The sequence below is a fragment of the Silene latifolia genome, unplaced genomic scaffold (assembly GCF_048544455.1).
Source record: "Silene latifolia isolate original U9 population unplaced genomic scaffold, ASM4854445v1 chrun_scaffold_16, whole genome shotgun sequence".
NCBI classification, from domain to species: domain Eukaryota; kingdom Viridiplantae; phylum Streptophyta; class Magnoliopsida; order Caryophyllales; family Caryophyllaceae; genus Silene; species Silene latifolia.
Window position 1 is genome coordinate 8909152 of NW_027413123.1, and position 15370 is coordinate 8924521.

At 37.9% G+C, this 15370-nt stretch overlaps 1 protein-coding gene across 1 annotated transcript; it reads right to left on the reverse strand.

Moving 5' to 3' along the window:
* Positions 1-4175: 4175 nt before the first annotated feature.
* LOC141637241 (uncharacterized) lies at positions 4176-5210 on the reverse strand. Its single transcript, XM_074446804.1, has 2 exons — positions 4979-5210; positions 4176-4891 (listed from the first exon to the last, which is right to left on the reverse strand). Exons 1-2 carry the CDS (start codon positions 5208-5210, stop codon positions 4176-4178), a joined length of 948 nt encoding a protein of 315 aa, XP_074302905.1.
* Between the last annotated feature and the right edge of the window lie 10160 nt (positions 5211-15370).

Here is a 15370-nt window from a genome sequence, read left to right on the forward strand (position 1 = left end):
CTATCTTAGCTTTGTACTTCCCTATCCAATCCATCCCGACTATCATCTCAAAACCGTCTAAAGGAAACTCCAGCAAGTCTACAGGTAGATCAACTTGCCCAACTATCATAGATACATCCCTAAACAACCTCTCACATGTTATAAACTCTCCCGATGGTATAAAAACTTTCTCACTTACAGACTCATACTCTCTCAAACCCAACTGTTTAACATGACTCGAAGATACAAATGACTGAGACGCCCCCGAATCAAACAAAACAAAGGTGTAAACACCATTAACAAGAAAAGTACCAGTGATAACATGTGTGTCGTCCTCAGCTGCTTGTTTCTCCATCATAAACAGCTTTCCACTGGTCTTCTGCCCACCTCCTTGGACAGTACTGGCTGAGGTAGTCGGCTTAACACCAGACCCCTGGTTGTTGTTATTGTTCGTAGCTGGCTTCTGATAAGAACTACCGCCATTGCGGTTACCTCCCCCGTTGTTGCTCTGACCTCCCCAGTTGTTCCATGACCCAGCTGGTCTGTTACTCGCAAAACTCTATGCCAGCCCTTGAGAAAAGCTCCCATATCCCGGCCTCTGGTAACCCCCGCTCACCGCACTAGTGCACTCATGTCTCTTGTGGCCTACACCGCCACAGTTAAAACAGATCAGCCCCCAGCTGCCGCTACTGTTCCCACGACCACGCCCATAAGAAGCCCCTGTACTAAACTTCGAGCCAGATGAATATACTCTAGCCTGAGTGTGGTTGCCCTTCTTGTAGCTAGATTGGCCACCACCCTTGCTCTCAGCTTTTGTTTTCTCAGCACCTCTCTCCCGGGCCATCTCTACCAACCTCTCAGCTCTCCCAGCCCTCTCATAAGCTTCCTTAACATCAGTAAGGACTCCCACGGGTAACTTATCCATTATCTTGGGGGTCAACCCCTTCTCAAACCTCAGAGCTAGGTTCTCCTCACTAAATCCTATATCCTCAGCATACCTAGACTTCTCATTAAACTGTTTGTAGTACTCAGCCACAGACATCTCAGAGGTTATCTTGAACCCATCAAACTCCTCCCTCAGCTTACTCCTCACATGCTTCGGCACGAACTCCCTCTTTATAGCTTTCCTAAACTCTTCCCAAGGAATAGCAGGCAGCCCCTGCTTCTCATACATATCTCTAGCACTCACTTTTACCTTATCCCACCACTCTCCTGCTGCCTCCCTCAAGTAGAACGCAGCTTGTTCTACCCTCATCTCATCCGGACCATGTACCAAATCCAGAATGTTTTCCATCTCACGATGCCAATTGTCAAGAAGAATTGGATCCCCGGTTCCCTTATACTCTTTCGGGTTAAACCTAGCTATATAGAGACTGATCTTAGAATGATCAACCTCCTTATCCTTTCCCACTCTCTTTAGGGCCTCCGTAAGAGCATCTTGATGCTCCAACATCTTAACTATGTCATCAACGTTCATGCTCTTAGCTCTCGCATACAAAGCGGTTTTCTTTGGCGGCATCTTGAAACTATATAAGAAAAGGTAGATATAAACATGCATACTATAACCCAAAACACGAAAACAGCCTGCACAGACCCCACTCGATCGAGTACCAAAACCCACTCGATCGAGTTGAGGCTACTCGATCGAGTGCCCAACATACTCGATCGAGTGCCCCGACTCTGCACTCCCAAACAAACCTTCTAATCTCTAACATACTCGCCGAAGTGACAAGCCACTCGATCGAGTGCCCCCTACTCGATCGAGTGCCCCTACGTACTTGATCGAGTACCCAAAAACACGGTTCTGATCATAAAAACGTCAAACTATCCACTCGATCGAGTTAAGCCCACTCGATCGAGCACCTCACCTACTCGATCGAGTGCCCCCCACTCGATCGAGTCATGCAGACTCGTATACACTACCCGCATGTTATCTCACTTACCCCAACATAATACACAATCTTTATATACTCGGCATTATAATTATTACTACGCATGCATATCATATGATCATTAAAGCAATCTACTTCATATTATCAAAATGCCATATTATAAACACCCAACATGCTTCTTCATTTAATTCACATATAAAACATATCTTTTCAACCTTTAACCATACTTTCAATTCTCCACTTCCATCATCCAACATTTCACAACACATTCTGTTATATACACATACGAACCAAAAGGCAACACATACGACCTTGACACATACCCCCCATGTGACCGGTTCAAAATTGCAGGGCGAGTTCGCGACTTTAGGACGTCTCCCAAGCCTTTGCATTAGCTCCTACAACTTTTACCCCGGGTTCATTTTAATTTGACTCCCTATGTTTATTAGATTCATTAGTTTCAGGTTTTAGGATCGTCGCTCTGATACCACTTTGTGACACCCCCATACTCCAAGTGCCTTACCAGGACCACTCAGGTATAAAGATGTCACCATCTCGGTTTCCCGAGGCAATGATAATCAAAAGACAATAAAGAAACAACATTTAAATAGTATAAAGTTTAATGAATATAATCCAAAACCAACTGATGAAATACGGTTACATGTTCTTAAACCAAAAGTCTAACAACTAATCAAAAAGTCTGATAAGCTACTCAAACTACAGTGGAAGACTCTATCATCTCGTGGTGACACATCCCAGCTAGCCCATATATCTCGACTCATACCTGCTCAACAACTGCTCACCATCCCCGAATAGATCACCACAGTTTTTCAAAACAAAGACGAGGTCAGTACTAATCACACAATCATATATAATTCCAATAAGACAGAAACCAACACATCTCAATCGTCACATAACCCAAACTCCATACTCACTCCTCATCACTGACTACACACTAAAGTGTGTAGCCCTGCCAGAGTACCCATCGCAACAGGTAACTCCACTCCGCCAGTGGGGGACTGCAACCATTCCCACCTAAGCCCCGCTCATACCATAGAGCGACAAACCCAAATCCATTAATGTGCACATCCCTTCTGTGGCGGGTTCCACAGAAGGCGAATAATGGGCGTGAAGCCAACTCCCGCAAGTGACTCCACTCAGCCAGGGACGCACCCCGAAGAATACAACAGATACAATCAATCACAACCATCAACAGTAACCAATTCCAACAACCGTCACAATACGAGTATGATATTATACAACAATCACAACCAACAATCAACACATTATATGACTAATACTGAGTAGGGAAACCCTACCTGGAATGCAACACACGCAGACAATCTCAACAGCTGTATCAAAAAGCCTCTTCTACAAATCCTCCTCCTAACACATCATCACATAATCACTAACCATACAAAAACTAACACAAATCCCCAATCTCCCAAATTAGGGTTTAAACAAAATTGACTAAATACTATAAAATCGGTACGTAGATCTTACCCTCGACGCAAGAATCACAAGGATGTAAAGAACGACGAAATCCGACCTCCCAAGCTCCGGGATTTGTCAATAACACGGATGAATGCGAAGAACGTAACTTGAATCTCTTTTCAATGTGATTAGGTTTGTAAAAGTGTATTATAAATATGACGGAAAGATTTATATATTAATCCGTGTTATTAACAAAACCCGACAAAATATTACCCGAAAACCGAGCTACTCGATCGAGTAATTGACGTACTCGATCGAGTGCCACTTACTCGATCGAGTGCCCAAGCTACTCGATGGAGTACCCTACAGGCAGACTACTGTTTTAAAAACCAAAACACCCTTACTCGACAGAGTAAGGCCCACTCGATAGAGTACCCAGAGACTCATAAAACCGTAGTATTACATTTAGTCTATATTATAATGAAGTAAGTGTACTAGCATTGTGATATCAAAAAAAGAAGATTTCAGAAACCTAAAACAAATTCCATGCATTATATAACATCATTGGCATCCAAGCATCCAAGAGTTTAACCCAAAAACTTACATGACTCATCTAGTTCAACAACTAACAGCCAACTTACTGAACAAATACTGCACAAGATGACTTGTCTAAACAGAGTTACCAGTTCTTCTAAACAGAGTTCTCAGTTCTTCTATTCACCATTTATCTAACCTAAAAAATGAATAGTTAGAAGTTGGAATTAACATTACAAACACAGTTATAATGTCAATTACAACTCCTACAAAAAGTCAAGTTAAATCCAATGTTTTCAGCAACTAAAATAAAATGTTACCACATTAATTTCTAAATCATATTGGAGGTTGATTTGTTGAAGTTGAAGCACCATCAGTCCTTATCTTCTTTGCTATTGGACCACCTTGGCATGATCTTGCATTGTGGCCTATTGTCTTGCAAATAGAACATCTGATGATGGTGGACCTGCTGCCTCTCTTTCTCTTTTTCTCACCAGGCTTCCTCTTTCTTTGTCTAGCTGGCCTTCCTGCTGATCTTTCTTGTAATGGTGGCTGGATCATAGGAAACTGAAATTCAGGCAACTGATCCTTATCAGGCATAGGGTCCATGATATTGCTATAAGTTAACTTATAGCATATCCCAAAGAAGTAGCCATTCAGATATTGCATTGGTTCTTTTTTGTTGTGATAGATGACCCTACATGCATGCTTACATGGTATCCCAGTCACCTGCCATGCCCCACACAAACATGTTTCATTCTTCAAATTTACAGGAAAGACAGTTGTGGTACCTTCAATCACCTCAAATTCTCCACCTCCAGCTTTTATCACTCTGCAATGCCCTGAGTTTGAACAATTAGACTCAATAATACCCTTTGCATATAGGGTGGGATCATATGGTTGCATAGCCTCAACTATATCAATTCTTTCTGCTATCTTGTTTATCTGATATTGTCTTATCTCTTCCATCAAGACAAGAATTGGTTTGGCCCTCATGTCATTAATCACAGCATTAAAAGACTCAACAAAGTTTGAGGTATTATGATCACAAGCTGTTAGTGGATCAAATTGATGTTTGGACCATTGTTAGGGAACATTGGACAAGTAAGAAAAATCTTCTCTAGAAAGTCTAGCTATACTTGTCATTGCTTTGTTGAAGACAAATGGTGATGTTGTATTGACAGCCTTCCAAAACAGATCATGATAGCCAGGCCCTGCCCATTTCTCCTTGAAATTTGTGTACAAATGCTGAGCACAAATTCTTCTTGTGACAGTTGGGAACACATTTGATATAGCCTTCTCAACACCTTTCATTCTATCACTAATAAAAGTCCAGTCCCACTTAATACAACCCTCCTTCTGAAATGCCATCTTCAAATTTCTGAAAAATAACTCCATGACTCAGTTGTCTCCTTACCAACAATAGCATATGCAATGATAAACAAGTTATTGTTGCTATCTAGAGATAATGCAGACAATAACATTCCCTTAAACCTCCCCGTCAGATGACATCCATCAACTCCTATTATTGGCCTACAACCTCTTAGGAATCCTTTTGTCCAGGCAAAAAAGCTAACAAATATTCCCTTAAAATAGGTCAACCTGTCAGTGTAAGGGGAATGCCATGTAATAAGTGCCCATGAACTAGGGTTGGTCTGTTTGATCATCTCAGCATAAGCAGGCAGAAAATTATAACTTTCCTCATGTCCCCCAAACACCTTCTCAACAACTACACTTCTGACCTTGTACATTGTCCTCTTTTTCACAGTAATCCCAAACTTACCCATTAACAAGTCTGCTATGCCCTGAACTAGCATACCAGGATTTGCAGTCAATTCATCTTCTAATTTAGAAGCCATCAATTCAGTTGTTGCTATAGGATTGCACTTCAGGAAATGGCATTGGATATGTTCACCAGTAATTGTCTTGATTGCCCAAGTTAGTTTATCAGGGATTATGGACACATGTATCTTCCAAGTACAATGTTCTCCACTACATTCAGTTATGTACCTCACCTTATCAGATTTGCTGACTATAACATTGAATCCTTCTTGAATGCAGTAATCAGAGAGCATTGACACAAAGTCACCCTTGGTTTGAAACAGTAACCAGGGCCTCAACTTAATCTCACCCCACCTTTCAGGTACATACATCTTACCATTCTTGTATGCCTTATCCAACGTAACTGCCTCATCCCCTTCCTTTGCTTCATTAACTGTCTTATCAAATGGATGAATTTTATCCCCTTCCACTGTTTTATCAAATGGATCCTTGCTACACTCAGATGATTGCTCATCCTCAGTACCATCTTCATCTCCTTCACTCTCTTCATTAGAGGCAGAGTAGTCTTCATCAAATTCCTCACTCTCTTCACCTTCATCCTCATCCAAGCCCAAATTTATTGGCTCACCCCTTCTCTTACCTCTTCCTATCCTTATCTCAGTTGCCTCAGCATCACTTTCAGGAGCACTTGACTTAGATTTTGGAGTATAAATACCTTTTCTCTTAGCAGTTGATATAATAATTTTCTGCTTTGGGTCAGGCCTTTTTTTAAACAATTGAGACAAGTTTGGGGTACTTTTAGGGGCACTTTGATTTTCTCTGCTAAATCTATTAGCAGTTGGGCAATTTTGGGTAAACTGACTTGGTGTAGTGTTTGTTTGAGTTTCAGGAACAGTTTCAGGTATGGTGGTGGTTGGACTTTTAGGAGTAGTTTCATGAGAAGTTGGGTTGCTGTTTGTTTGAGGTTCAGGGTTAGTCTTTTTTTGAGGTTCAGGATTGGTCTTTTTTTGAGGTTCAGGGTTAGTCTTTTTCTGAGGTTCAGGGTTGGTCTTTTTTTGAGGTTCTGAGGTTCAGGGTTGGTCTTTTTTTGAGGTTCACGGTTGGTCTTTTTTTGAGGTTCAGGGTTGGTGTTTCTTTGAGGTTCAAGGTTGGTGTTTTGTTTTGCTAGATCAGCCAACTCTTGAGACTCATAGACTCTAGTATAAACAGTCTCATTTGTCTCCACATCCACAGTAGGTACTTCAATTGCCAAAGGTTCAACTAACAAACCTTCACTCTCCACTCTATTTTTCTCCATCCTTTCCTTTTCCTTTTCCTTCTGCATCTCCTTCCTCTGTTCTTCCATCATTCTTGCCTTTTTTATTTCAGCCACTAACCCAAACTCCTTAATTGGCTTATTTGTGTCCTCAATCCACACGTCAATTGTCTCATAGCTTTCATAATCCCAAAACATCTTCAGTAAATCCCCATCATCCTTAATGTTTATCTTAGCATCATTCCTTCCTCTATAATAAATAGCATAGACAGAGGGCAATCAGCAACAACCCCAAGATCAGCAATTACATCTAGTAATTGTATAAATTCCGCATCATATATAGTATAATCAAATTTTTGCCCTTTGTAGTGACATTGCAACCAAAACGCAGCTTCTATCCTACCATTCTAAACCAAGCATTACTTAAATACAGTTAAGTAAAACCCTAACCCTAATTATTTCAAAAAAAATTAATAATTGACAAAATCAGTCCAAAATGGAAAGGGATAACAAAATCAGAAAAACAAACAAATACCCTAATTATTGAATTGTAATATTCATAAAACCACATCAAAAACCCTAATTAAAATTCATAAAACAACAATTATCTACATGCAAATAAAATCGTTCACAAAAAACCTCATTTAGGTATGAGTTAATCACAAAACAAAAAGAAAAAGATACAAAGAAACAAATTTTAACCAAAAAAAAGGAATAAAGATGAAGATGGTTATCTGGAATACAATAGCAACGACGAAGATGATGAAGATGTGATCAAAATGAAGAAGATTGATGAAAAATAAGAGCTGATTTGGGGTTTTTCGGGTTGATGTGATTGATTGTTGAGGTTTGTGGAGGATAATCGTGTAATCTTATGGGGAAGTGAGAGAGTTGTCCTTTTTTTTATTTGTTTATGAGTGAAATGGGGGGAAAAGAAGTTAGGTTGAGGGGGAAAAGGGGGGAAAATAAGTTAGGTTGAGTTAAGTGGTTGAGGGGAGATGACGCCGTTATAACGGAAAGAAGAGTAAGGGTAGTTCGTGCACTAAAATGAAAGTTGAGGGGTACCATGTGCACAAACTTAAACGCAGGGGTACCACGTGAATTAAGCCAAACCTCAGGGGCACCACGTGAATTATCCCTTATTATTATTATTGGTATTATTGTTATTATATTATTTATTCTTCTTCTTCTTCTTCTTCTTCTTCTTCTTCTTCTTCTTCTTCTTCTTCTTCTTCTTCTTCTTCTTCTTCTTGTTATTGTTATTGTTATTGTTTTTTTATTATTGTTATTATTATTATTATTATTATTATTATTATTATTATTATTATTATTATTATTATTATTATTATTATTATTATTATTATTATTATTATTATTATTATTATTATTATTATTATTATTATTATTATTATTATTATTATTATTATTATTATTATTATTATTATTATTATTATTATTTTATTTCAGTTCGTTAAGTTGATTCGAGATCGATTCGATTGATTCGATTGATTCGGTTCTATTAAGTTCAGTTCAATTCAGTTCAGTTCAGACAATTTCAGTCCAAAAGAACAGGGCCTTAAATACTCAATGAATTCTAACTTCACCCCAACCCCTTGGAATCTCATACCCACCTACTCTTCTTTGGATTCAAACTCTATTCCTTCCCTTTACTTATTTAGATGGAATGGAGTTGGAAACCCATACCTCTATGGTATCATATTCCATTCCATTCCAATCCTTCATCTCCAACCAAACGACCCCTTAAATATTTGGGTTTTACTGTATCCCTGAAATTTTCACTTTCTCAATTGTACCCCTGCATATTGCATAATATTAATTGTGCCCTTAAACTTTATTAGTTATTCTCATCCGTGACTAAAGTAGCCAAAACTTTCAATTTTGGCTGTTAAGTGCCAACATGGAAACTTACATGGCATTATATTGACAATTTTTCTTATTATGGTCTCACCTACGTTTTATCGACTTTTAATTATTTGTAATGACCAAACTACCCTTATTATTTTCACTAAATTGAGATACTCGCTCCGTCGGCCCCCCTTATTCACCATTTTCCGGCCATCACCGCAGATTAGCCTTCTTCCCTGCCCACAAATCGCCAGTGCCAAATCGAACCATCGTGATACTGTTTCGCGGAAGACTCAACAAGGAAGGACATAACACATCAATATGACATAACCTCACACCGTTATATAACGTCAAAAATTCACTCCACACTCGCGGGATTTTTAGGGTTTAAGTTCCCCCAATTTCTCCCCAATTCAAATAACCCATGATTCGTTGAATTAAGAAGGTAACTAACTAAGAAATTAGACAAATAACACAGAAATTGTTGAATTAAAAAGATAAGTAACCAAAAAATTGATTTTATTAGCCCAGAAATTGTTGAGTTTAAACATGAATAACACAAAGTTTGAACTCAGGAATTGAGAAGAAAGATAAAGAAAGATGAACAATTATCAAACAAACCCAATTGTTCCCAGAAATTCAAAGCGAAATTGAAAAGAAGAAAGTGGAAGAACTTGTCCAATGTTGCTATAGAAATGATGAACCCTAGATTCTAAAATTGACTCCTTCAATAAGAATGGAGGTTAGGGGTCTAATATGAAGTAGATGTTTAGGATTGTGTTAGTGAAAATAATAAGGGTAGTTTGGTCATTACAAATAATTAAAAGTCGATAAAACGTAAGTGAGACGATAAATAAGAAAAACCGTCAATATAATGCCATGTAAGCTTCCATGTTGGCACCCATGTGTGACATGTTGGCACTTAACGGCCAAAAGTGACGATTTTGGCTACTTTAGTCACGGATGAGAATAACTAATAAAGTTCAAGGGCACAATTAGTATTATGCCATACGTAGGGGTACAATTGGGTAAAGTGAAAACTTCAGGGGTACGGATGGAAAAACCCTAAATATTTTATTGGGACCATCATATCCATTACATTAGAGAAAAGGGTTATGCATCGGATGTTACCACATATCCTTCTAGTTTTTGAGTTTATATATAGCTTTTTTGAGCATTTAAAATTTATAAGTGCTATATGTAGACACCTCGTTTCTACACCTTCCGTCAACCACCCAGTGACGATTGAGCCGTATGTTGAATCACGCGGAGCGATTTATGACATTTCGTAAGTTCATAGACAAGTGATAGCTCAAACAGTCGGGTCAACCTCATGGTCGTCATCTACGCGCCGATACGTTCGTTTTGACAGTAATTAGAGTACATTTGGAGTCCGGGTCAAAAACCGTTTAAAGCCGTGTTGGAATGTTCTAGAGTTTTATTCCTAAATTTTATCTTTTATGATTTAAACCTCGAAAAATATTTTCTTTACAGAATAAGGAGGCATACATATTCTCTACTTCCTAATTTAACTGCGAAAATTTTTCTTGCTGATGAGGAAACCACCCAAAAGAAAACGCAGCAGGAGCTGCGCCTCTTGGAAAGGTCGCAGTTTCTGCTGCGCCATGCGCCCTTTCCTAGGTTGTTTTTCTTCAGTTTCCAGAATATTTCCGAATTTCTTTTATAATCCAACTTTTACCTAAATTCCTCCTCGTGATTAGTATAAATAGAGGCATCCGCCTCACATATTTCTCACGCGAGTATCCGCTCTTCTCTTCTCCCTTTGCATTGTAAGACCACGCTCTTGCTTTTCGACGCCTACGTGCTTGCTCTCTACGCGACCACGTAAGCTCAAATCATTTTGAGTACCAGTCACGTTACATAGACCGACCAATTTGATCAACCCCACCTAATCAATCTAATCAATTTGTTTTTAAATCCTTTTTTAAGGGCACTTTCAATCATACATCGAGGCGACCAATTACTAACGATAACTTAGTTAATCTCGGTTCATCAAGCATGTAAGTCTGAGGGTGTAAATCCCAATTTTATTTCTTTATTTTCTGTATATATAATTATGTAAGAATTTATATCATAAGTATGCTCAAATCGTCTTTTAAAATCACTTTTTTAAAACCTTTTGACGGAAACAGCGGAGATCTGACGTGGAGAAGGATCGCATCAACTGATGCGCCTTCTGGAAAGGTCGCAGCCTCTGCTGCGTCTTTCCAGAGGCTGCCTTCAACTGCTGCACTCCTTCTTCTTCCTCGGGTTTTCGTTTCTTTCGCCTTTTATTTTCTTCATTCGTTCTTTTCTTCTTATTTCATCTAGAAATTTTCAAGTTAGCTTTCATTACTTATTTTTTTTTTACTAATATTTTTCGACTTAACTCCCTTATAATTAATATTTACGGGTTTTCGTCATTTATTCAAACCCGGATTTTAAAGGTTCAATTTCTCCATATTGAATCGTAAGAATTTGTCTTTTGTACACCGTTTCAGTTTGCTTTCGGTTTTAATCCTTTATTTTCCAAGATTTCGTTCTGTTTTGGTTTCGTTTTACCCGTCTTAATTCGAGTTGTGTATAAAATTAAACCCGACATTGTATAATCATAGCCATCTCGTTTAATTTGTTTTAATCTGACTTATGACGACCTTTAATGTATATTAACATGCCTAAATCACTTCTACTGAAGTCATATATCAATAATCGATGTAAATTAATCAACGAACAATAACTAACCTGTGGGTCTGACTTTCACAGTCAGAACTCAGCTCAAGAACAGTCGCAACAGGTGATGCGCCTCTTCCAAAAGACGCAATTGTTGTCGCGTCTGTTCTGGGTTGGTTTCTGCCTCTGAACTTGTCTCGCTTTGATGTAGGTTTTCTATTAGGATTCTAATCGACTATTATCCTTATTATCGCCTTTAATTTGACATATTTTCATATTTTAATTTATTTTATTTTCTTTTCAAATCCTTTTTCGAGCATATTTATGACGTAAATTCAAGTTAATCCATTGTAATTTATATCATGTAATTTATTGTATTTCATATCGTTCTTGTATGGTTTATTTCTCTGGCATATTCACATGTAACGAATCTAATTCTTACTTCGACCCAAATGAGTGCTAAAATTGTTTGTTCACCGACATAGTCTAAATCTCACATGCTAGGATTAATCCAAATTTGTTGCATTGCATGCATACAACTGACAACACATCGAGTATAAATAACTTCCCTGATCATTAGTAGAGGCCGCTATCGAGGTGGGCGGGGTTAGGTGTTCGAATAAATGAGCTTCCTAATACGTACCCCCACCTCTTACTCAAGATCTATATGAACATCCGTGTTCATTGGCATCACGAGACTCATTCTAGATATAGAATGCTAAGGGTAACAAATTTCTTAGTATTCATGTCACTACTTTGTGTCTTGACATGGCGCGAAGTATTCGAACGGTTCCAATTTTCCATAAAAATTGGTGGCGACTCCACAAATGCAGACTTGTCAAACCTTTCACCGGTTTCAATGCCTTACAAATCGATAACACTCCATTACGTGCTTTAGCCTTCTGCCGGATTTCCGTGGGAGAAGTGCCGCCGCCTCGAAACCAACGCGCGGGTGCGCGCGGCGCGGGTGGCTGTGTCCACATGTTGGACCATATAGCTATATGATTTTTTTTGATACTGACAAGTGTGATTTATCATATAGATACTCTTGCGCATAGTCGTTTGTTAGTCTTTATTATTTTTAATAAAGGTTACCATAACAAACAATGTTATAGCACCCATGGCTATAACATTGAAGATTTGTGAAGCATCATTGAAGTAATGTTATAGCTGTTTGAGCTATAACATTGAATATTCCTAAAGTATCACTGTGACTACTTCATTCACAAGTATGATGATCACTCGAGCAAAAGAAATGATCAAGTCTATAAGAAGCTCTAGATGAAGAGCTTATGATCAAGATGAAGAGATGATCCTACCACTGAAGATCTCCAGGAAGATTAGCTAGTATAGGACATCATCTAATGCCGGTATCTTTGGAAGTAATATTGGAAAGGTAGAGTTATAGCTATTTCACCTATAACTTTACTTACCAAGCTTAATATTATAGTCATTTATGTTATAACATTAGGATGCATTTTGAAGGCACGATTTTAAGGCTTTAAAATTAATTTTCGAAAGCTCAAAAATTATCTATATATTTTCGAAAATACATGTATGTATGATTGAGGAATGATGCGGGATAAGATTGAATAATTTACATATATCCTATTGGTTAGTAAAACGACTTATAAGTCGGCATGCTACCTAGGGTTTGTTAAGTTGTTCAAACATAAACCCTAAATCCACACCCCTTATTTCGACTAGGGTTTTTCGAGTGAGATGGGCTTATGAGCCGTTTCTGTTTATCGACTACACTTCTTGTGCAAGTAATATATTAGGTTAAATCTAGAATAGATTGTCTTAAGATATTTTATTTTAAACAATTATGTAGATCTATCTAATTTACTTATTTGAAATATCGTGTGGATTAAAGTAAGGAAAGATAAGATTTGTTTTTTGTGAAACAAACCATCCTTCCTCACGGCATCATGAGGGTTTCGAATAAAACTCTAGCTGCCTCCTCTACTATATATACATATGTGCTTTAATCTTTCAAAACAACTTTTCGCATATTAAAATCCCTTTGCAAACAAATTGAGTCAAAATTCTTAATCAAGTATTTTATTTGTTTTTGCATTCGAAAATCTTTACGAAAAGTCATGCTTCAATTTGCTTATTATTCCATAAGATTACGTTACTAGATAATAGTACTTAAACATTGTTTTTTACTCGTTCAATTGTGTGAACACTTAGAAGAACAATCAAGTGCTTTCTTATTAACGTAAGTTAGATAAAACCGAGTATTTAACAATACTCATTTGAGTTACAACTAGAGTTAGTTGTACGAGTGGGTTAGTAATTTTATAATCCGTAGAAAGGTACTAAAATTATTAATCGAGAATAGTGGACATAGGTTTCGATTTGTGAAACTGAATCACTTCAAAACCACGTGTCTCACTCGTTCTTTTTGTTCGTTTTATTTACGTTTTAACTCCGTTTAGTTAATTAGTTAAATTTTAATCAATAAACTTTAAGTAATTAATTATTAAGTCACGCTCATACGAACATTCGAGAAAGTGGGTTAAAGTTTTAGATACTCAATTCACCCCCCCCCCCCTCTTGAGTATTTCAGATCGATAGACTCTTCAATTGGTATCAGAGCCTCATGCTCTTAATTGCCTAACCGCAAAGAGGCTAATCCGTCTATCTTTTTTTTTGTTTTTAATTTTTATTTATTCCGCTGCCTTACACGTGTGAAATGGACTCCAAGTATCTTAAGTGTCCCGTCTTTGATGGGAAGAATTATGGACTTTAGAAGAACATGATGACACACTACATAAAAGGACATGATTGGGAGTGCTGGACGATCATTAAGAATGGACCAAGCAAAATTCTGGTCGGATCTTCAGAAGGCACTACCTATCAGAAAAAGGAAGAAGACTATGTGGAGGCTGACTACAAGAAAGCTGAGAAAAACTTGAAAGCGATAAGCCTGTTGCAAAACGGCATGCCATCGAATGAATTCGACCGTTTTTCTTCTTGTACCTCAGCCAAGGAAATATAGGATGGTCTTGAATTAGCTTATGAAGGAACGACAATCCTTAAGAAATACCGTATTGACTTGCTGATTCAAAAATATGAGCTCTTTACAATGAAACCAAACGAATCTCTTGATAGCACGTCTGCACGATTCTCTAGCATCATAAATAAATTGAAAAATCTTGGTAGGAAGTTTGAATCTGAGGACATTACCGGAAAATTTCTTAGGAGTCTGACCAAAAAGTGGCGTCCTAAGGTAACGGCAATGGAGAAATCAAGAGATCTTACTTCCTTGTCATATCAGGAACTTATTGGAGCTCTCATGGCTCACGAAATTGTTCTAGATAACGACGATGCTGAGCCAAGTAAGAATAAGAGCATGGCTCTTCAAGCCTCAGAAAATGAAAAGGTCGAATCCGACATTGAGGACGAGATGGTTCTGTTTGCCAAACGTTTCAAAAAGAGAATATTTAGAAATAAGCAAACAAAGCCTCCCTATAATAACAAATCCTTCAATAAGAAAGCAACTGAGTAAAAAACTTCCTTCGTCAAAAGAGGATGCTTCAAGTGTGGAGAGTCCGGTCATATGATCAATTACTGTCCCACATGGGAGAAAATTAAGGACAAGACTAAATGCGAAAAGACAAAAAATGAATTTAAACAAGTCATGTTAGCCTCGTGTTGGGGAGACCTCGACACAGAAGATAGCGAAGGATCTGAAGATGAAGAAGTTGCTAATCTGTGTCTAAGCAATGTCAGTCTTGACCTAATTTTAGACAGTGACGATGACTGCAACAACTCAAAGTCAGAGTACTGTCTTCTAGGAGAATCTGACTAAGAAGATGAAGAAGAAGAGGTAAGTTATCTTGAACTTAAGAAACAAGTTAAAAAATTATCTAAGAATGCTTTAAAAGAATTCTTCGAGCAATCTCTTGATAAGTGTCACGATTAAGATCTGGAATGAAAAGAACTGAAA

What these genes read in the sequence shown, in the direction of transcription:
- LOC141637241 (XM_074446804.1), bottom strand. Translation starts at nt 5,210, where the DNA reads ATGGCATTTCAGAAGGAGGGTTGTATTAAGTGGGACTGGACTTTTATT. An exon ending in CTTCAACAAAGCAATGACAA is followed by an intron (nt 4,892 to 4,978) that starts GTATAGCTAGAC and finishes ATCCACTAACAG; the next exon opens with CTTGTGATCATAATACCTCA.